At 35.9% G+C, this 24533-nt stretch overlaps 1 protein-coding gene and 1 pseudogene across 4 annotated transcripts in view; both read left to right on the top strand.

The window, feature by feature from the left end:
- The first annotated feature begins 4668 nt into the window (after positions 1-4668).
- Positions 4669-24533, top strand: part of LOC18425430 (UDP-Glycosyltransferase superfamily protein) — a 53875-nt gene continuing 34010 nt past the window's right edge. For 3 of the 4 annotated variants that reach the window (XR_016059821.1, XM_088872723.1, XM_020662011.2), the window contains exons 1-4: positions 4669-5213; positions 12517-12603; positions 18286-18389; positions 18691-18741. Coding sequence is in view for 2 of the 4 variants with exons in the window: in XM_020662011.2 (XP_020517670.2) it covers positions 4704-5213; positions 12517-12603; positions 18286-18389; positions 18691-18741 (752 nt within the window). In the remaining 2 variants the exon portion in view is untranslated. Of the gene's footprint in view, positions 5214-12516; positions 12604-18285; positions 18419-18690; positions 18742-24533 lie in introns of those variants that run through there. The other variant, XM_020662014.2, reaches the window with a different exon arrangement.
- LOC148781304 (5.8S ribosomal RNA) lies at positions 8438-8589 on the top strand (annotated as a pseudogene).

The following is a 24533-nucleotide window of genomic DNA, read 5'->3' as shown; positions in this document are numbered from 1 at the left end:
AATTGGAAATATGAAACTTTTGTTACCAGATTCCTCAGTGAAATATTTGGTTTCAAGTAGTTTTCATGGCTCTATCGCCATGGCCACCGATGCATACATGTCACTGATTGGATTCGTCAAGGAATTGAGGATGTGACCTTTGCAAATATAGTCATCTTCCATTCATTTTTGGTAAGCATGAGTTTGCTCTTCGATCAAATCATCAGATGGAGGTGGTGGTGCATGCATAGACTCGGTGACTATGAAAGCCACCTTGAGGGCAGTAAGCAAAAAGAAGACTTTTATTGCCATCCTTTGAAATTCAGCCCATTGAAGTGCTCGAGTCTCGTGAAATCATGGTTCATGACTTTCAAAGAAGTCATTGTAGTCTCATTTCTTTCACCCATAAATATCATCTTGAATTATTGGAAATTTGGTGAGTGAAAAGGGGTAAAAAATATTACAAATTCAGAAATTCGAGACTTGATTCCTTCTTATTTTTGGGCAAGCAAGACCACATAGAAGATGTATTGAGAGAGATGCAAAAGTGTTTGATCAAGTGTCAATTTTGTATGGGAGAAAGACCCCATTATATAAAGCAATAACGTGATTTCACATTTATTGTAATAGTGGTTACACGCACCAACAACATCTACAAGTTATATGCAACCCCTTAATTCACTTGTAATAGTGGTTACATGTATCCTTAACTCACTGGATGGTTGTTGTTGCAGCCTCCTTTTTCCTCTATTTCATCAACAGCTAGAAAGCCGTTGGCTATCCCGTACGAGCTAGGCTCACAAAAATTTATTGAGCTTCGAGCCCAACCCGCACATGTGCTAGGGCGAGGGACACCGATGTGAGCATGTGAAATGCACCCTTGTGCCCACACTCTCGCACATGCACGTCTCACGTGTCGCGTGCTCCGCACATGCACCATCTCTCTCACCTTCATACTAAAAGTATAAGGCACATGAATGTCTACTCTGAAATACTACTATTCAATGTGGAAAAAAAACACACAGCTTTCTCTCTCTACAAAATATAGCTTAGGAAAAACCATGAAACCATGTTGTTGTTTTGAAACATACACAAGTATTTTTCAAACCAAAACACCAACAGCTAAGTTTTTTACTTTTGAATGAGTATGCTTCCTTCTTTCTTAGGGAGAAAAGAGAAAGAATAGTGGTGATTTGATTTGTTTCCTATATCAATCCATGTTGTTTTAAGTTGGTGCAGGATTCATTGGTGGAGATTGTAGAGTGCCAAAAAGCAAGCCAATTCTATTGGCAATATGATTGCACAGGCAACAAAATAAAGATATTGTGGTGCAACAATCTCTCTCCCTCTCTCCTAGCCCCCTTCTTTGTTTTTATAGTGTTGGAGATTTACTTTCTCTCTCTCTCTTTCTCTTTCATTCTCCTTGCCTCCATAATTTTCTTTTCATTTCTCTCCCTCTAAAATTTCTCTCTATCTCGATCTTTATCTCTATTACACACTGTTGCATTATGTCATGGTATAAGCACCTAACTATATAATGACAATATCCGCTTCAAAAACATTGCACCACAAAAGGCCCACAAAGCATTGAGTACACTTGCATGTTAATCTGTTATTGTATATGAAGCTAACTATATAATGATAATAGCAGCTTAAAAACAATCACATAAACCACTGCTTGAAAAATTGGATGAGTTAGCACGGACTCGGCCATGTTACTCAGGCTTTGGTAGTGGCCAAGCCTGAATTGTACCGAGTAGGGGGTCCAAATATTAAAAAAAATTTAAAAATATCAAAAGATCCTAAAAAAATAAGAAATCTATTTGTAATTTTTTTTATTATGTTTCTTTCATTTTGAATGACTGAAAAATATTTAAGCTCAACTTGGGGATATTAAAAGAAATTTAAAAATATAAACAATCCCAAAAAATAAGAAATATATTTGTCATATGTTTGATATGTTTTTTATTATTTTGGCAAAAATTAAAAAATATTTTGGCCATAAATACTTATTTTACATTTTTGTAAACACATACTCTTACTTGCTTCAATCCATAACTAAAACATCGCACACCATGAGAAGTATAATAGAGAATCACATTAAAACTAATGAATCGTGCGACATGGAGAAAACACTAATAACTAGATTGTCAAGGAAAATGTAAAAGACACATGCCTTATTGAGAGTAAGGAAGACGGAGACAACAAAAAGGGAAATACTTTTTTAGGCATGTATGAAAAGTGTGGGTGTATTAAGAAAGTAATGTGAGTTTTTTGATGAGTTGCCTGAGTGAATTGGGTTTTGATGATGCATGCTTATGGCCTCGTTAGAAGCGTGGAAGAGGCTCAAAAATTTTTTAAAAGAGATGCCTGAAAGAAATGCAATTGGTTGGACTTGTATGATTGGGGTGTATGCTTGTGTTGGTAGTTTTGCTGAGACCTTGAAGCGTTTTAGACAGACGCAATTCATTGGTGTGAAAGCAAATGAAACTAGACTGGTGTCTATCACATTGATTTGTCCATATGGGTGGTTTAGAGTTTAGGGCGATGGGTACATGCTTTAATGGGTGAGCATGGCATAAGTTAAGCATTCCGCTGGCAACATCACTTATAGACGTATTCAAAGTGTGGGAGTCAATAGCTAGTTTTAATGGTCGAGATGCCTGAGAGAAATGTAACTTCTTGGACTGCGATGATTGTGGGTCTTGACTTATATGGGGAAGAAAAGGGAGCAATAGTTCTCTTCTTACACAGGGAAGGTCAGGGATTGAAACTCAATTGTGTGACATTTGTGGGTGTCCTTAGTGCTGCAGGTTTGGTCGATAAAGGGCTCCATTATTTTGAGCTAACCAGTTCTCGATATAAAAAACAGTTGTCAAACATGACCATGCCAATACTAAATGAAAGGTCTCTTTAGGGTTTTTTAACTTCTATAACATCAAAACCCTAACTAATAAGAGAGATAGAGAGAGAGGCGCACATGTATTGAGACATGGAATCATGCTTGGATGTGGAATCTTTTTGGATATGGAAACAATTTTAGCTATGCATGCATATTTTTCTCTCTTTCTCTTAAATTCGAGTTGGAGAGAGGTATCCATGTTAGGAAGTTTGAACCAAAAAATAAGATTTTTTTTTTATTTCTCAAATTAAGATATGGATTAAGATATAGAAACAATTTATCTTTCTCTACCTAAAGTCTTTACTCTCTCTCTTCCTAAAATCTATACTTAGATATTTCTCAAATTAAGATACGGATTAAGATATGGAAACGATATATCTTTCTCTTCCTAAAATTTCTACTCTCTCTCTTCCTAAAATCTATACTCAATAAGCAGGCATATCTTTCTCTCTCTTGCACCTATTTTAGGAAGTTTGAACCAAATAGTAAGGAAAAAAAATGTCTTATTTCTCAAATTAAGATATAGAAACAATCTTTTTCTTTCTCTCCCTAAAATATCTATTTTCTCTTGTTCACTCTCTTCTTAAAATCTATATTCTTCATGCACAAAATATTTGAAAAGGGTGGAGATTCTTTTTTTTACTCTTCATGCACAAATTTTTGGAAAGAGTTGGATAAAAAAAATTCTTCTATTTCTCAATAAAATATTGAAAGAGTCTCTATTTCTTTCTAACAATCTGTACTTTCTCTCTTCCTAAAATCTCTATTCTTACCAAAAGATAGAGATTCTCTTCTTTTATACACCTTAGGCACAAATAAAAAAAATGTAGACTATTGGTATTTATTGGAGAAACACCAATCTAATCAGCTCCGTAATGCCTTAGGAGACGCAAATGCAGTAAACATTCCATACAAAGCACTTTATTTTTCTAAAATCTCTACACAATTTTCAACTTTATAATTTTTTTCTAAAAATTGTAATTTCTGCCGAAAGAGACATCAAATAGTAATGGAAAAAGTTTATATAGAGCCGAGGCTCTAAACAATCAAATTAGAGCCTACCTCAAAAATTTCACTAGAAGAGGTTGTTTTAATGCCTAAATATCATCAAATTGATCATCTCGACATCAAGATGGATGAACATGAGAACAAAATGGATTTCAAGTTTAAGAAATAATGTGTTTTGAAGTGTATTTTTGGACCGTCAAATTTCAAGATTTTAAAGTTTTCATAGATCTCTCGATCTATACTAATTTTGAAACTTTAAACTTTATAAATAAAGATAATATATATTTTACGGTTATAAAAAAAAAAAAATTTCAATATTGAAACCAGATATCTCGGTACTATTTGAAGGTGGGCTCTAATTTGATTGTTTAGAGCCTAAGCTCTATCCAACCACACTGACCTTTCTCAAAGGTACCGGTACGTAATTTGCTCAAAATCATAAATGGTAAGAAGTGGCGGTGGATTTAATGGAACGGAAGAGGGTCGCCACATTCAAAATGCACCAATTTTTGGATGACTTAATTACCCTTCTCACCAACAAGAATCACCCGAAAAAATATGAGAAAGGCGTATCATGGAGCACAAAGAACTCCTAAATCCCCGCCTCTATCTCCAAGTGGATCCCACTAACATTCTCCTCTCTCTCTCTCTCTATTAACAGCTCTACCATTTGAGTTCATCCCACTAACGCACCCCCCTCTCTCTCTCTCTCTCGCTGACAAGACCTCTTCCTCTATAAAACTATCCTACTAACTGATACCCCCACCTCCACTAACGCTCCTTTCTCTCTTCAAGAGTTCTCCCGCCTTTGGAGATGGCCAAGAGTTCTTCAAGCCCAGAAGATGAATTCCTCAACATTGAGGAAAACAAAAATAGCAATCCCCAACAGAGCAGCAGCAACAACAGGGGTGGTGCTTTCAAGAGAAGCCAAAGAAGCTGTTCTCAAGAGCAAAAGAGCCCCACTTCTCACTCTAGCACAATGAGATGGATGCGGGCTTCGCGATCTCAGCAAAATCCCTGGAAAAGGGGGGTTAATTCAAGATGGTGGTGCTTTGGCTTCTCCTTTCCAAAGGGGGTGTTACAGATTATATTCCTTCTTGGTTTTATTGTTTTTGTGTTTCTTGTGGTGGAGTCATTGATGATGAAAAGGAGCTCTAGATTAGGATTTATTGGACATCCATTAGAGACTGGACCTTTCAGTTTTGCTGCTCCACTAAGATTCTACTCCTTTGAACTCGATCGACGCTTTGCAGAGAAGGGTCGTGAACTAGAAATATTGCGTGAACAACCGCGACTTGCAGTTCGCCCTCCTCTTCTTGCCATTGTATGTTACCCATCTTTCTCTTTACTTCCCATTCTGTTTTGCTTCATGTTCTGTATGTTGATTTAGTATTACTCTCTCCTCCTTGCTAAATGGCTTCAGTTATAGTTTCTCTTTTAATATATGGGAGAATTGTATGATTGATCAGAACTACTTTGCTGGGATTTGCCCTTTTCTGCAATCGCTGTAGATGTGTTTTTATGTGAAAGTATTGTGATTGGTGCATCCCGAGACCCTAATAATTTGGATTGAATGAGAGAATTATGTGGATGACTTGAAATTTTCCTGCAGGGTTTTGTTATTTTCTACATTTTTTTTGATGTCTTCTTATGTGATTAGTGAAAACCAGAGGATAATACGACACTAATGTTCTGGGGTGATTGAGAGAATCATGTAGATTATTTAATGAATGTGATGGGAATACTGAAATATGGTCCAGACAGATTGAGAGATTTGTATGGATTGATGGAGTTTACTTTGCTGGAATTTGTTAGAGGTGCATTGTTTGGGACTTTCTTCTTATGTGATATGGAATCTCAAGGATAATGTGATTGTAATTGTCTCGAGCATTGAGAGAATTGTTTGGATTGTTTTGAATTTGGTGCATAGCGATTTTTCCTTTCTGCATTCATTGTAAATGTCTTTTTATGTGATAGGAATATAGAGATTACTAAAAGCTTGTGACTAATGCGAAACTAATGATCTGGGTTGATTGAGAGAATATGGTCATGCATATTGGGAAACCATTTGATTAATGTGACACTGATGTCTTCATTTGTTAACAAATTGTATGAGCTCATTGCATTTGATGCAGTGGAATTTGTTTTGTGCTCGATTCTTTATCAATGTCTCCTACAAGACAAGAAAGCATGGATTCATAAAATCTTGTGAATAATGTGAAACAAAGAGCTTGTAGGTGTACTACTTTATCAGCAAAATCTTTTTGTCTTCAACATGATGAATGCCTTCTGTGATAGGATGGATTTAGCTGCACCTACAGTGATGTAGTTGAGAGCATTGTTATGCAAACTTCCCCAATGAATGTGCTTTCTATATAACTGTAACAGGTTTAGTAGACAATCTAAGAATTATAGTGTCATATGGATGCACATGGCCACACACACACACACACACACACACACAAAGAAGCATGCTTTTGTTGATAAATCTGCAATGAACATAACAACTGCTATTAAAAGATTCAAGAAATAATTTGAAGTTGTTTGTACAATTTGACATCTCATTGGTGAAGATGATCATACATTGTACATCAATGACATGATGCATCCATCGAGTCAATTATTCCTACAACAATACATGCATGTACTGGATGACACAAGTCGATACTAAGCTTGGTGAAGAAAGGTCAGTGCAGTAAAAAGATGTTGGAATCATATAATCTAGTTGCATTTGTTTCTTTTAGAGCCAATGTTTGATAGAAAAGGTTGGAAGTTGTGAGTCAACCCCTCAATCTCAAGCAATGGTGCTATTGACGACTTGCTATCCGTATTAGTCTCATATCTCTGTCTTCAGAAATTCAGCTCTTGTTAACGAGTGAAAGGAGAGACGTAATTCTTGTTATTTGCTTCGTATGGTGTTGAAGGAAGAATTAGGAAGTTGGACTTTTGATACAAAGATATGAAGTTGTAGGTTAGGTAAAGGCTGGATGTCATCTTGCCAATGACAAGTCATTTCCTTCTGAGCAACTGGCTTATGCAAGGATTTCTAGGAAAACAATATGGTGGCACCAACTATGACTCATTAGACATTGATGCATGCACGTATTACTCTTAAACAATCATGTAAGTTGAAATGTGTTTCCATCCTTTATTTGATTTATAAAGATTGGCAGATGTTCAAAAAGATGGATTCGACTGCCTAGCCGCCTAGGTGGCCTCCTAGGCGGGCGCCCAGAGATAGGGTGCCCTCACCGAAATCACCCCAAACACAAAAAACAGGGGATTTCTTAGGGCATAGTTGAAATCCTTTGGGAGTTTTTAGGGCAATTTTAGTGCCCCAAACTTCTCGTGATCGTGAAATAGATGAAAACATAGTAGTAGAACAATACAATACTACAATGAGTACAATCACATAACCTATTTACTGATGATATAAGTGTCAAAGATATTGTAACTTGTAAGGCATTAAAATGCTTGAAATCCCAAATGTCATTGTAGGAAACTAGAAGTCCATATTAGAAACGAATCAAAGCTACAGTCATACACAAAGTCAACAAGGAAAAATCAAAAAACAAATACATCAAGTCATCAACTAAACAACTCTATGGCGTCAGCGGCGTCACCATGCATGGTGTTCAATTGGATAATGAGGGGCATTTAATGATGATGTTGCCATGCCATCATCATCAGAGTCATCGCTCTCTTAATGTCAACGCCCTCTTCCTCTTCTTTGTCACTGCCTTCCCTTGTTGGGCCTTCTCCTCCCCCTTCCCCTTCCCCTTCCTTTGGCTTTGACTCAGTTTGAGCCCGAGTGGTACGCGCAGGGGGCATTGCTGTCCCAACAGCCTCACGAACTTGGTCCCATGTCAAGCCCTCTTCAGGGAAAACCTCATCATCACTGGCAACGACCAGCCACTCGCATGTGTCATCAATATCATGCTTCAATAGCCTCCCTTTGATTTTGCTCCAACGGTTGATGGCTAAGACCTGACCAACATAGAATTCCTTAAGTAAATTATTCTCAAAAATCAATGCATTAAAAATACTCAAAATAAGTAACAAATAATAAAAAAAACTAGTATAATACTAAAATGTATACCTGAGTATGACTGTACAAATAAACTGTGACTTTCTTTGCCTTTTGATGGTTGTCATGAACGTCTTCCTCTTACCAATTGCCTCAAGCATGAGGTCTATGCAGTGTGCTGAATAAGGGAAACAAAAAATATGCATCAACAAAATCTGGGGCTTGTTGTTTCTTGAATCGTTAATCTTTGTAAGGGATGCCGATTAGGATTATCCACTATCAAAATATTTTGCTTTATGTGTATCTGTTACTGAGCTTAGATATTACCTTAGACAAGATCGCTATATACATGTATATATATGTGTGTATGTACACACATATACATACATATATATACATACATGCATATACATATACATACATATATACATGCATACATACATATACACATGCATACAAACATATACATTTGATGAATATCAAGATCTAGTCCTAGTTACACATATACATACATACATGCATATATTCGCATATGTATATAGCTCTCGCCACGATGAAGAATGTAGCGAAATGCGATACTTGGTGTGAATTGCAGAATCCCGTGAATCATTGAGTCTTTGAACGCAACTTGCACCCGAGGTCGTAGGTTGAGGGCACGCCTGCCTGGGTGTCATGCCAAATGCCGCCCCCTCCTCACCCCTGCACCCTAGTGCAAGGGCTCGGGGCGCAAGATGGCCACTCTTTCCCCTCGTATATATGTGGATGTATATGTGTATGTATATGTGTATGTATATATAGCGATTTTGTTCTATATACATACATACATACATACATATATACACATAGATCTTGATATTCATCTTTATGTGTGTATATGTGGATGGCTTAGATCTTGATATTCATCAAATGGATGGTCTTGATATTACATGAAACAACATTGCTAAATACATGTATACGTATGTGTGTATATATACACATGTAAATACATACATATGCATACATATATATACATAGATACATATGCATACATGATATATATATATATATATATATATATATATATATATATATATATATATAGAAAGAAAAAAATCCTTAAGAGCAGTGCAATATGTTATGTTTGTGGTGGTATCGTGTTGTGCTGTTCACTCACTTGTGAGTTCTAGGTATCATTTCTAAAAAAATTAAGGCTTTTAAGTCATTTATGTATAATACTAATAATAATAAGGATTGTATACAATGAGACCATTTACGTTTGGTACAAGGAGGTCACAATACTTATAACCATCCAATGTGAAATCTGATAGCTTGGGTGTGTCACAAAGTTCAAGAAAATTTATTTTGAACTGTGAGCTTGGTCAATGAAATAAATGCAGCCACCCAATATCATATCCAATGTTCAAAAATAATTATGACCACTATGTAACAAAGGTAAATGGCTTCATTGTATGGTTTTCCATAATAATAATGGTTACAAACTTAAATCAAATTAGAAGATTTTAATTTAAAATATTTTTTTTATCTTAATCTTGTGTCATAAGTTTAGGTATCACTTCTAAAAGCTTTAGACTTTTTAAGTCATTTATGTATAATGCTAATAACATTAATGATACAAACTTAAACATCTAAGTGATCAAAAGAGATTTGCTTTGCTTTGAAATTCATGATTTGGTCCCAGTTTAATTATATATTACATGATGGTCTTGCTCAATGTTCCATCTCATATGCATTGTCTATGTTCATGTTATTCACAGGCATAGGTACTTCGACTGTAAATATCAATGTCATAATTCTCAGGGCCTTCCACAATTCTGGGGAGCGAAAGAGGAATGTGCTTTTATTGAGTAATGGAAAGAGGAAATAGACTCTTTTGCTGTACTGATTTAAAGTTATAAATATTTAATTAAGATTTAAAGTTAGCATTTGATGAATAAGAACATACTTGTTTATTTGATCACCGAAGTGTTGAGTAAATAAATGAAATTTTGAGTGATCTCGTGTACAATTTTTATAAAAAATAATTTTATTTATAAACAAGGTTGGAAAATTTCCCCACTTGAGCGCCTAGGCAGCTAGAGGCCTTGGGCGCATTGCCTAGGCCTAGTTGGGCGGAACTTGGGCCACCTCACAATGCGAGCGCCCAGGTGGTTTGTATTAAGACCATGGGGGTTCATCTTAATCCCTCGAAGCTCTTGGAGAACTAATTTCAAGTCAAATACATACTCAAATTTAGATATCTTGTGAGAAATCCAAGATTGAACAAAAATCTGAAATTCTAAATTGCTTACAAAATCAAATGGCATTTGTGTCCAATCTTTTTGGCGCTTGAAGTGGTGTTTTAAAGAGGTTTTTGGCCCTTTCAGAGCTTGAAGGATTCCGTTTTAGAGGTTAGACATTTTCAAGTTTTGGATAAGGTTTTATGAGCAATTATGTATTTATAATTAGATATTTGTACATATTTATGTTCTTTTCTTTTTGTTTGTGGTATTTGTGATTTTCTTTCATTTTAGAATGTGGAGTTATGGGCTTAGGATATGAAACCCAAAATTCATTAAACCTTGTAATTAATTATTTGAACTCATATTCAAGGGGGTTTGGTATTTAACCAAACCCTAAAATTTTTTTTTTAACATTTGGGTTCGGCCATTTCTCTGGGCCCCAACTAGGTGGCTGCTTATGGCTCTGCCTAGCGAGTTTTCCAACCTTGTTTATGAATATGAATTTATGATTGAAATTTAGCTTTGTTTATTAATTATGATATTGCTCAATTATAAACTTTAATTTATAGTTATAGTCTTGAGCTCATTGGTTTATTAATTTTGAAGAATACATTCAGCAAAATTTACGTGTGGCACCAATACGAGATAAGATGAGAGGGAGTAGAATTAGGTAGGTTGGCCATGTGTGGTGCAAACCTAGTACAAAACCTGTTAGGAGGTGCAAGCTAGTTCAAGTGGAAGGCTTAAAAAGGACAAATGGTAGGCCCAAAAGATATGGTTGGAAGTAATGAGAAAATAAATGGGGACTTATGGCGTCACTGAGGGTATGACCTCTAATACAGCAAAATGGCGAACCAGGATTTGTATTTGGGTATGACCTCTAATACAACAAAATCGGGAAAAGTGATGATGAGATGATGATTAATTAATTTTGAGATTATTGTTATAAGAAATTAATAGGTTTAAAGATAAATATTTGATATAATGCTAATTATTAGTTAAGATTAGCTATAATTTTGCAAAAAAGTTAAAATACCAATTTTAAACAAAATATTATCTACTTCATTTACATTATTAAAAGTATTATAATTTGAATTTGACTTTGTGTATGGATATTATTTAGATATGTATTTTATCTTTGAACTATAATTTTATTAGATTTAATTACTAAATGTTTAAGAAAGTGACATTCTTTTGAAGTAGTCACATCTATATGCTACGATATTTATTAAAATATGATTTTTTATATTATGCTTAAGTAAATTACTGCTTAGAGGATCACAATGTGTTATGTTTGTGGTGATACGATGTTGTGGTTCTCGTTCTATTTGTGTCAAGATTTTAGGTGTCAACTCTAAAAAGTTTACACTTTTTAAGTCATTTACGCACATACTAATAATAATAGCAATACAAACTTAAACATCTCCTGATCAGAAGAGATTTGCTTTGCATTAAATTTCTAATTTGGTACCAATTTAAATTATATGACACGCTAGTTTCTTTCAATCTTCCATCAGATATGCATTCTCTGTGTTCATGTTACTCACATCAAAATAGATTTGAGTAACGTGCTTCTTTCTAAGAAATTATAAAATTAATAAAATATTTTAATATTAGTATAATAAAGAATTTTATAGTCTCCAAGGATTATATGGTCGTTTATATAGGTGAATTTGGCAAAACAAAATAGCATTTATTAGTGGTATGATGCTAGTTTGTAGATACATCATCCAAAACAAAATAGCATTTATTAGTGGTATGATGCTAGGGTTTAGATACATCATCCAACCCTATTTAATACTTGGGTTTAATAGATACATAGTGAAAGTTTTCGTTGTGACATGATCCCACAGGATTACATTGTATTACAAATAGTTAATCAATATTAAAGTTTAACATTTTACTAATTGGAGTAATTTCGGCCACTCACCTTGTTAATTATTTCTTTGGATTTTGAGTTGCAATACTAACATAATTGCTAATTTGACCCCCTGAAGTGCAGGGTAGGTTCATATTTATTTGGCCACTCACTTTTTTAATATTGCTAATAATGTGAATTACCTTATGTTTTCCCCTTTATGTTTAAAATTTGCTATAATTTAATTTATTTTATTTATTAATTGATGATATTACATATTTTTATTTTTGAGCATATATTACAGTTTTAAACACTCTTAGATTTATTAATTAACCTATTAGCCATTTGATCTCCTAAAATTATGTTTGTAATGATCATGAAATAACTCTTCACTCCCGAACCACTAACCGAACTTAATAAATATTTAGTGAATGACACGTGTGTACTAACCTAAATGGTGTTTTATATATTCTATAGAAAATATAAAGCATGTATATATTGAATTGATCATTGCTATCCACAGGTTATGTCAAGTATGGATGCTGACGCTTCATCTTTGATGTTGATTACACTTGGGAGTAACTTACAGTTGCTTGGTTATAAGCTTCAGGTATGTTAAAGCAAACACATTTTTCTTTGCCATGAATAATTCGTGCTTTTGGATGCATTCATATGATTTATTTCTCTCTTGTGGACTCGGGCATCTATTTGAAATTGATAGTGTTAATCAATATCTGTCACTTCCTTAAATGTGACTATTCTAGTGGTATCTAGCAAACAGTTGTCCGTTATATTTCGAATATACATATGACCTAGTATCCTGTTCCTTATCATGCCTTTTTTCAAGTAGTGATTCTTTGCTATGCTATATTTTTGTCACATTTCTTTTGCATGTTTGTCTTCCTATTCTTGAAGTTTCTTGGTTTGAAGTGTTTTAGGTAGGCATTTTGGGTATATGTTATACCTGTCTTTTGTTTAAGTCCATTTGCATAGAAAATTAGATAACTTATGTCCTTTTTAAATCATTGATTATATCATATATGTGTGTGCGTGTGTGTGTTATATTCTAAGGTATTTTGGACTCCATAATATATGTGTCACTACTGAAGACATCTGGCACTGGCAAGCACATGTAAAAATACATCCACTACTTAGATTTATGTTTTCTACTGGGCAAGCTTGTCATGATAGATCTCTGGACTTGGGTCTTGTGAGGCATTTGTCATCCATGGATCATAACTTTTCACTCGTGTGTCCGATCATGGTGCTTCAAGCTGCAAATCAAAGATCTCTTGAGTAATCTACAAAGACTATTTGTATGGTTTTTTCCACAATTTTGCTATTTTGGGCTCAAAACTTAATTTAAGCTATATGCCTGAAAATGGTGATGAAGTTTAGTATTAATTGGAGTTTTTTTGGTATTAATTATTAGTAGCAAATTTGGAATCTTGAAGATTCTTACTAAATGTGGCTGCTTCAGGTTGCATATGCACCTTTGGGTGAGGCCCCTGCATATGCGGCCCACACACGTGGGGGTAAATTTGGCCCAAAACGTAATTTTCCCCATGAAAGGGGGGGAAAGCTAAGCATTTTGGGGTACTAACCCCCCCCCCCCCCCCCTAAAAAACTGGTAATGTCTTCATCTTCAAGCAAAAAGGATCCGGCTTGGAAAATATGAAAAATTAAAAAATCCAAAGGATGGAAATTGTTTATTTGTACTCTATGTGGAAATACTTATATGGGGGGTAATTTCCAGCAGAAAGAAGACCCAGCCGGTATTAGTGGAAGTGTTAGAGCATACCCATAAGCAATTGATGAGATAAAAAAGGATATTATGGAATACATGGATAGCTTAAAAAAACAAAAACAATAGAAAAATGAGACGAAAAGAAATATTTTAGGAAGTTTTGATGATGATAAAGATGATGGAGAAGATGCATTAAGAGTTGGAAGTAGGCATAGGGTGGCTACAAGGGGGAGCTTTATAAATATCGGGTGCATTTTGCACCCCTAACCTTGAAGTTGTGGTTCAAGAAAGTAGGGAAAAGCCAAAACAAACCACACTTGAAAATTGATGCAAGAAAGAAGATGGCGATAGGGTATGTAAATACATTGTGAAGTGGTTTTATTTGGCCAATTTTCCTTTCAATATCATAAACCTTGATAGTTTCAAGGTTATGGCTGAGGCAATTGCACAATTTGGCCTAAGACTTAAGCTTACATTAGCTTAGGGAGCCTCTTTTGAAGGATGCTGTATATGAAGTTGAGAAAATTTGACTTCTCAAAAAGAATGAGTATATGAAGTTGAGAAAATTTGAGTTCTCAAAAAGAATGGTGGGAGAAGTCGGGGTGACCATCATGTGTGGTGGATGGTTTATGGAAGTCTTGGTAATTCACTAATGTTTTTGTTAACTGTCCTTTAGTTACTTTTTTTGTGAAGTCTATTGATGTATCAGATAGGTCACATGATGCTGCGTACTTGTGTGAGTTGATGGATGAGATTAATGCTACATAATTGTGTGAGTTAATGGATGAGATTATAGACTTTATTGAGAAGGAACATGTGGTGAAAATTGTCATTGACAATGGCGCCAATTACTGAGTAGTTGGGCATCTTTTGACTTCGAAGAGGAGACATATGTTTTGGACTCCCTGTGCAGCTCACTGCCATGATTTCAGGGAAGACATCCACATTTAGTGGGGTGTTTTCGAAAGCTAAGTTTCTCGTTTGTTTTATTAATAGTCATACCATTATCCTAAGCTAGATAAGGGAGTTTACAAAAAGATAGAGATAGGGAGAGTACGAGTGACTATTTTCCACGACATTTCTCACTCTTCAAAGCTTATGCAAGCAAAAAGGTACCCTAAGGACCATGTTTATTTTAGAGAAGTGGAACATAAGTAAGTGGTCAAAGCATTGAGATGGGAAAAAAGTTTAGCAGATTGTCCTTAATACATCTTTTGGAACCAAGTGTATTATGGGTTGGATGTTTCTTGCCCTTTATTGAATGCGCTTAGATTGATTGATGTCGAAACAAAGCGCACCATGTGCTTCATACATGATTAATGCAGAAGAAGAGATCAAGAGATTAAAACGGTTCTAAAGAATGATGAAAGCAAATGCAAGCCTATACTCGACATTGTTGATAGATGGGATAACCAGCTTCTTTGCCCCCTCCATGCAACTGTTTATGTTTAAATTCATCTCTTCACTATAAGCACCCATCCATTGGGTCAGATCTTATAATAAATGGTGGGTTCTTAGATGTGCTTGAGATGTTGGTCTCTAACCGAGCTATCCAAGATGATATCCAAAGTCATGAGTTGATCAAGTTTAAGTGTGCATTAGGAAACATTTGAAGACATGTCCCAATTGGAAGCAGGGAAACTGCACAATCAGGTAATTAAAAAGGCCCAAAGTACCATTTTGGTTTTATTTGATGTTTTCATTTGCATAGTTTCATTATATAAATAATAAAGTATCTAAAATAATATGCAGTTGCATGGTGGGCATCATATGGAAGCAAGACAACAAATCTTCGATGTCTTGCATTTTGAGTGTTGAGCCTCACATATAGTTCATATGGTTGTGGACGCAAATGGAGTGCATTGAGCATGTAAATCCTTATTTCTTGGTTTTTAAATTTCTAAAATTTAAGAACCCTAGAAAATGACATTTTTTTCCTTTTGCTTGTTTCCTTGTTTTGTATCACAGCTCCATACCGAAAAAAGAAAAAAATTTTTGCAGAAGAAGTTGAATGATCTCGTGTATGTGCAATATAATGATTGCCTTAGGGAGAGGTACCTGGATTGCATGGATGTCAACTCAATTCAATTGGATGATCCTGAAGGCGAGTGCACAAGCGAGTGGACTGTGGATCCGTAATCTGAGCATGTGTTTGGGGGTTAGAATATTGATATAATGTCATGGAGGCCATAGGGCATGGAGAAGAAGTGAGGCCTAATAATAGAACACAAAGGAAAAAGGGTGGGTCCAATCACACATCTGTTTTAGAGGTCGAGGAGGAGGACGAGGCCGGCTTTGAGGAGATTGACGAAGACAAAGTATATGGAGGAGGTCGATGATAGTTATGATGATGCCTCTACATCCTCGGATTCAGGTTTGAGAGATGCACATACACATGCAGAATCCCCAAATGGTCTGTCTAATTGAGAGTTGAGATTGAGACTTGAGAGTGGATTATCTTTTATTTTTATTTTTATTTATTTTTATTGGTGTTCATAAACTTTTGGTGGTTGTATGCATCTTTGGTGTTTGAATTTTAAAGTTTGGAATTTTGGATGTTTATGTGAATTAGTGAAGTTTGAAATTGGACACGTTAACTACGATGGAATATATTGCTTTGTTTTACATGTTAATTATACTAAATATTAGCAACAAACATTATTGCTCCTTATTAGGCTTTTGAAGGACTCAGAGTCTCAAACAACTGATATATTAAAGATAATGAATGAATACTTATTATCACATAAATCATATCTATTTTCTTTATGCATTGTTTAATTTATTTTTTATATTTTTTAGAAATTTGTAATATAATGACTGCATCGGATGTGATGCGCATGCATCTAGACCACATCGAGCCTCATCGCTACATCTGGTGCTGTCGGCATCGGGATGCCATTCCTCATTTTAAAACATTGGTATTAAACTGTCTACTTGGATCTCCACTGAATTTTAGTATTTTACATGCTTACAAAATGTGTCCATTGTGAAAGGAATCGAAAATTTTATTAAAATTGTAGTGGAGCTTTTGAGTTCTACAGTTGTGATACTTAATTAATGGTTGTTGTGCTCTTCCCCTTTTGAGATTTTCTCGCGTTCTTCGATTCTCACTACATCAAAGTGGTATTAGAGCAAAGCTTGATTGCGCTGGATTAGAGATCCGATAGCTGCATGCCTTCCTTGAGACCTGAGTTGTGCAATCAATGATGGACTTGACTCAAAGGGTGGATCAACTAATGGATCTGATGATCCATAGAACTGCAAACCTTGAAGGCATATTGCGTGAATATGAGCTGCATGAGATTCATACCAACTACCCTACGTTTCAGGTTTATTTTCTTAAAGCTTCATAAGGGAATGCTTTTGTGGCCGCCTTTTTGGATTACATGATTAATCACCACTTATTGAGATAATTGGTGAGGCTATGTATGATAAGGATCCAGATGAAGAACAAATGATCAAAGAGGTATATTATGAAAGTCTGATTTTTTGTTGTGAGGATTTTAAAGATTTTAAAATTTCTAAGTTGTGCACAGAATATGAAGCCCCTCTTCTTTAAGGATTTTTGAATGACATTCAAGCATTATTGGTGAAAGATTTTATTCATCCCTTCAAATATATGCAATTTATTATTTACATGGAGATCCAATGAAGAAGTGCCAAGGCGAATGTTACGACTACCCACCAATTGCCTAAAGTGAAGTCCAAAGTCAAAGGGTATGCAGGGCATGTAAAACATCAATCTTAAAACAAAGTGATCTCATAGTGAACTCGAGGGCGAGTTTCTTTCCGAGAAGAGGTGAATGATGCAGTCATCATCCGAGGATCATAACTTTTCACTTGCTTTTCATATAGTGGTGCTTCAAGTTGCAATTCAAATATCGCTCAGTTATCGGCAAAGGCTATTTCTAGGGTTTACTTCACAATTTTTCTGTTTTGGGCCCCAAAATTTAGTTTAAAGTATATGCCTGAAAATAGTGATATTTTTAGGATTAATTCGATTTTTTTTGGTGTTTATTGAATTTTAATAGTATTTTAGAGTCTTAAATTGTTTATGTGGATATCAAGTTAATTTTAGAGTTTTATATAATTATATGAATAGGCTACTATACGTCCATTGTGAAAGGGATAGAAAATGTATTAAAGTTGTAATGGAACTTTTGAGTTCTAGAGCTGTGATGCTCAATTAATTGTTGTTCTGCTCTCCCTTTTTTGAGATTTTCTCTCTTTCTTCGATTCTCATTGCATAATCTCGTCTTACTTAAATGCATTAGTATCTAGATTTTGCTAGATTCTGTTCTAGTCAAGTCATTTACATAAGAAACAGTCGTGACCTTTACAAAATTTTCTTGGGTAATTTATTTATACACCCAAGGGGTTTTCTATGTGCATATCAGATCCATCATGCTACTTTGTTTGTTGGTGATGTTTGGCAATAATGCAATAGATGAGTGTTTTGTCATTGGTTAGCGCAAAGCCTAGATCTTTGTAGATGTTTCTTATGAAAGTTCTAATATATTGTTGTTTGTTGTTTTGGGAGGACAGGTTTTTGCATTTGTGGTTGGTAAAACTCTTGGAGCTTGGGAGAAAATTGGCTGTCGAGTTTCCATTTTGGATGACAAAAGTCTTCACTCAGTGGATTGGACGAAGTAGGTTTGATGCAAGAACAATGGATTCTGTATGTTAGTCATCATATTGAGATTTTTATGTATTGAACATACCTAAAATATTCCTGAAGCACTTAGCTACCTGACAGCTATTCAATAAAGATAACGTGAATATGTACATCCTTTTTCAAATAATGAAATAGTGCTTCTATTTACGTTTTATTTAGTTCAGTTTTATAATGAAACATATAAGGTAGTTCTTTTGGTTGAGTAAATCTGGTTGGCATTCTTTAGTGGGGTTGTGTTTCTAGTTGATGTATATTCTTGTGTGGTAATGTTGCAGTTTTGATGGGGTGTTATTGACCTCTCTTGAAGAAAAAATAGTAGTTTCAAGGTAAGCATTTATGTACTTTTCCTTTTGTTATTATCATTTTTCCTGCTTTCTATATTTCTCCAAGACTTTATGAGCTTTCAATTGATACCAGGTAGATAATAATGTAATAGTGTAGCATTGTTAAAAAAAAGGGACCGCCCAGCGCCTAGGCGGCCACCTAGGTGGTCCAGAAGGCCTGGGCGCATCGCCCAGGCCTAGGCGGTCAAATTGGGCAGTCTGTCCCTCGGAACCCGCCTAGGCAGCCGCCCAGGGCCAGCGCTCCGCCCAGAGGAGGAAAAAATGATTTTTTTTTTTTTTTCGTTTGTTATTGTGAAAGATTTAAAGGTTAAGAATGATGGCTTTTAGGTTCATTTGAACCCTAAACCCACAAGAAGCCCCTTTAGACAAAAAAAACCCTTAAAAAAACTACATTTCATTGGATTGATCATCGAATCATCGAAGTGTTTCTTAAAGTTTGGAGTTCAAGCAACCAAAGTAAGTGCACTGTTTAGATTGTTTGCTTTATTTTGAGATATCTTCTTTAGGAGTTAGTCGGAGTGGAGATTCGGGTTAGAAATATGGATACAACCCGAATCCAAATGACAAAAATTGCGTTAGATGCAAATTTTGTGAAGAAGATACAAAATGAGGCAAAAATGTTCCTGAAGTTGTCAGAGAGGAGATTAAGCAATTTTTAAGTTATGTAAAACAAAAACAAGAATAAAATCCTTGTCATAGATCTATTTCTGCTACTCCTAGAAAAAGCTCACCAATTTCATCCCTCAATAAGTTCTCCCTTGCACAAAAAACTCATCAATTCCATCACTCAATTCTTTTTTATGTGGGGGTGATGACAAAGTATCGCTCCATGTGAATCAAGGCAGGTGTCTTGCAAGCTCAAAGTAGCCAAAAATCATTGTCCCAAAGGGGATATACACAGGAAGAAACTGAATGATTTGGATAGGAGAGAAGCCTGTCAAGATCATCATCAATGTTGCATTCCCCAGGTGAGACAGATCCATGTGAGAAAAACCCATATGAGAAGAACCATAGAAATCGCACCAACAGTTCTTTCCTCACTGTACAGATCACGCCCCAAATCTTTTTTCCTTTCTATAAAAACGCCTTCTGTTCTTGATCTTTCTCATTGCTCTTTTGTAAGAGTTCATGAGGAAATCCTGTTCAACACATGCACAGTATGAAATCTGTTAACTGATTGGATTTGGTGGTTAGTGGTGAATTAAGAGAGAGGGAGATTTTGATACCCGTGAGCTGATTTAAGATTGACAGGGATTAAGGTTGAGAGAGAGAGAGAGAGAGATAGAGTGAGAGGGGCTTGCTAGACGAGAGAGGGAGAGAGAAAGGAGGATAATATTTGATGATAGAGGGAGAGATGCATGCAATTTTTTTTTTTTTTACGACGAAATTGAATCCTGTAAATTTCAACTACGAGTTGAGTTATTAGGGATTCGGATATTTGGGGTCTATTTCATATTAAAAGATATGATTTTACCCAATCAAACAGGGTATGTAAATTTATATAATCAAAATTATAGTAGATTATATATTATCTTGAAATATTAGGGTGATATCAAACAGGGCCTTAGTTCATTAACACTTGATTAATATTTAAATAATATAACATAAAAATAAGTTTTTAATTTATTTATTAATAACTCCGTGTGGGGTAAATAATATTTTAATTTAATTATTAATAAATCAGGGTTGAGTCTACCACGACCAGGTCTTGATACAAGCCCAGAGTGTTGGACCCTGACCCAAGCTATGGGGTCCAACCCTTGACGCATTCTCGGACCTAGGTTGGGTCGACCCGCCCAGTCCGCAGGTCGACCCAACCCCATTGCTACCCTTATCCAAAAGTTCACTTGTGCGTACTCAACACAATGAGATCAATTTTAAGAAAAATAGGCGTCTATATGGTTGTCAAGAAGTATCTGACCTACTATGGCATGCAAATGGAAGAGTACACATTGCATTGCTGCTTTGGGTCATTTTTCTCTATTAATAAGGTACAGCCTTCACGTCCAAACCTCACATTTCAATTCGAGAGCCGTTTGATTTTCCTTTTGTTGATTAATTTTCTGATTCTTACTGCAATCCCTCTTAGGAGTTTCTTGTACACATTATTTTCTTGTGAATCTCCTTCATCAACAATTTGCAATATTCTCTCACTCCAATTCATTTGTCAATTAGGAATTTGCGTAAATTGCTCATTGGAAACTTGAAAAATTCATGGGGTGGAGCTTGCTTGACTTATGTTTTTGAGGAGATATTTTGGATCACATTGGCTGCTTTTTTAGAGATAACTAAAAGAGTGCTGAAATATTTTGACTATTCGAAGATATCTAACTTTAGTAAAGTTTTTCTCAAATTACATCAAAAGTAGGCGACCATCGTAAGGATGGAAAAGTACATCTCATGAAGGGCCTAGTCTCTAGTAACAAATGAACCAACATAATAGACGCCATCATTCCCCAATGCATATACATTAGCCACATGATAAACATGGCAAAAAGTAACAAATCCAGGACAATTGTGAAACATTCCTAGAAAATCATGGGGCTTCTCTTTGAATGCCCATCTAATAAGATTGAAGTGATGACACTCAACTATTGGCGCCTCTCCTGTCTCAGTATAGAGCTTAAGGCCTGTCATTAGGGAGTTTGCTTTGAAATGAATCCCTATCACTAAATGGGGGCCTTGAAAGGACAATCCTTGCCCCTTGTCATTCATGAGGTTCTTGCCCAGTTCTCCTAGGTTGCCATGCCAGCTCCCTTTCAAATTTAGCTTTAATCGACTTGTCACCAACTTCGCCAACTTGGGTCTAGTGACTCTTGGTTACTAATCCTCGTGTAGCACATTCATAACGATCCTTTTCTAAGAGGTCAATAGAGCACGCCTCTAAGTGTTAGCCTTGAAGATTTGAGGACTATTAATATTGTTGATGCGTGTTAAATAACAACTCAATATCTCCTTTGTGTTTGTTTCTATGGTGGTAGTATCTTTTATATTCGTCATGCTCCAAGTGCCGGCCTTGAAGATTTGAGGACTATTAATATTGTTGATGTGTGTTAAATAACTACTCAATATCTCCTTTGTGTTTGTTTTTATGGTGGTAGTCTCTTTTATATTCGTCATGCTCTAATTCCTTTCTAAGAGTGACTTAAATTGGATGTTGTGGCGTGAATTGTTTGGGGGTGTTGTGATCCAAATAAAATCATTCAAGGGGTAGTCACTGTGAGTATGGAGCACAAAACTAGACTGCAGTCCTTAGTAGGTGAAACCATGAATTTCAAACATTCAAGGAGCCCTATGTTTCCCCATAGATGAAAGAAATATGATAATAAGTCCAAATGGTGACCCCAATCGCAATGCGTAGGATTGGCCAGACGATAATTGGCAGAAAATCGTAAGAATCACCAGAACTAGATACAGTTGGTGGAAGCAGTCTCAGATCTAGGCTAAACTTCATACATCCCCATGAACTGAAGACATATAATTCAAGCAAAAACGAACGAGATCAGAATGGTGGAATTGATGAACGGATGGTCTAGAATGGAGCACGGCCAAACTCTAGTCAAACTCTAGTCAAGGGTTTTGAACTCTAATCTAGGGTGCCCATAAGGTGTCCTCCAAGAATCAAGTCATTACGATATTGGATGACTGGGATATTGGCTTGCAAAGTTCAAGACCACTGAAGGAACACAGTCCAGGCCCCAAAATGACCCTAAATTTATACAAAAGAACCCCTAGAAATCTATGTCCAAATGAACTGAAATCTTTATAGATGGAAGACACTACCTTGAAAGTTTAAATTCCAAATTTTGAGTTCAATTTGACACCAAGAAGTACCATTTTCATAGTGATCTTTGGCAGATCATCATGGGAGCATCATACTGTTGCAGAAAAGTGCTCATTGTAGCTGTGGTCTAGCAGTTTATGAGCAATAACAAGTGATGAGTTGTCGTCATCCAAAAGATTGGATCATATCTCATGATCCCCATGGCCAGGTAAGCTTAAATTTCGATATGTTGTTCTCCATCCAAAGAATGTTCCATTTGTATAGATATCGATGGGGTTCCTACCATGTATGAGAAGGTTAAGGCTTTGAGAGGACATTAGCCTATAGAAGCCTTCTCATAGCACGTGCATGTACAGTCACTAAGTGGGAAGCAGCTCGACCATGTTGATCCACTTGGGCGAGATATGCACATGTGCTAAGAGAGGAACCCCTACATCTATCAGTGTTCATGTCCTTGGGGATGCACTTGTAATCCACTACAACATGAGAGTCCCAAGCCCCACATTGGTTTGACTTTGATAAACCAAGCATGAGCTTCTGATTAGCACTGTGGGTCATGGGTTTGTTTGGTCATACTTAGAAGGTGACCTTGAGTTTTGGGTCTAATAGAGCAGAGTGCTCCAATACCAAATTCAACACCATAGGGTCCTAACTTATAATATTTTCAAATGGTGCCCAAGTTTGTTATTCTGATGAAAATTTCTTCGGTCATTTTTTGGGAATTTTGGAGATTTTAATTTCTTTGAGCCAAAAACGAGAAATTATGGATTTGTTTTTGTAGTTATAATTGAGGATAGACATGAGGAACCAATGTGACACCCAAATGGCCAATGGGTGTCCAAGTGGGCCCATGGGGTGTCCACATCAGCATGTGGAGTTGAGTAGGGGTGACGTCAACCCCTTGGGGGACCCCCTTGTCTTTTGATGATTTGTTTATTAAAGGTGCTTTATGATGGGATTTTTTATGGTTTTATGAAAATTCACAAATTGAATTTTGGAACATTTTGTGTGAGATTTGTGGCTATGTGACATGTGGGAAAGCTTCATGAAAGGGCGGCCTAGGGTTTGATATTATGGTTGAAACCCTAAGGCTGTGTGTAATTGTGCATATAACCAACTATCTTATGTGGCACCATTTGATTGGTTGACTCTGCTCACCAAAAATGGAGGGAATTCAATTTTAAAATTGTTTCCATGTTCCAAATTACCATTAAGGGCAATCCCCTGGCTGTAATTTCTTGTTTGATTATATGAATCAAGCATGGGCTTTTATGAAAGCAAAGTTGATTTTGGTGATTAATTTTAATTAAGGAAAACTATGGTTAATATGGAGGATAAAGGTGTTGAATCTCATCTATTCATCAAGATAGCATGATGAGGGATAAGTGTCTAGGATCGAGCCTCTCTTTATATCATGGATGATTGACTTTAATTGCCAAGATTAACTCATCTTCTCTTGAAGCATATGTACACTTGCCTATAAATACCCCCCTGATCTCTCATTTCATAACTAAGTTTTATTCTCTCTCTAAGAGGTGCGCCCCACTATTTCAATCTCTCTCTCTCTCTCTCTCTCTCTCTCTCTCTCTCTCTCTCTCCCATCATAAAGTTTTCCGAGTGGGAAATACTCCATAGAATGGCATGTCCCTTCTCAAGCCACTCTTCCTCCAAGAGAACAAAAGTTTAATGAGAGAAAGAAGAAAATTGAGAATTTAGTGAGAGAAAAACTCCATTCAAGCTCCAATAGGGCTTGATCTCAAGCTTAGGTGAAACCTAGCTCTATGATGATATAATTTTGCAGTATTTCATCATCAAGTCATCCTTCATGGAGATTTTGGTGGCTGTAAATTTACATTTACAGCAAGGTGTGATGACATATTTCCTCCTTGATTCATGTGATTTGGAGTTTAGGCTGATTCTTAAGTATGAGACTTCAATTCTTAGTTGATTGATCTAAGTTTGGAGAGATATTGATAGAGTTTTCATGAGA

The sequence above is a fragment of the Amborella trichopoda genome, chromosome 7 (genome assembly GCF_054954075.1).
Source record: "Amborella trichopoda isolate Santa Cruz 75 chromosome 7, AtrichopodaSantaCruz75HAP2 v2.0, whole genome shotgun sequence".
Taxonomy (NCBI): domain Eukaryota; kingdom Viridiplantae; phylum Streptophyta; class Magnoliopsida; order Amborellales; family Amborellaceae; genus Amborella; species Amborella trichopoda.
This window is presented reverse-complemented; position numbering and strand designations above follow the sequence as displayed.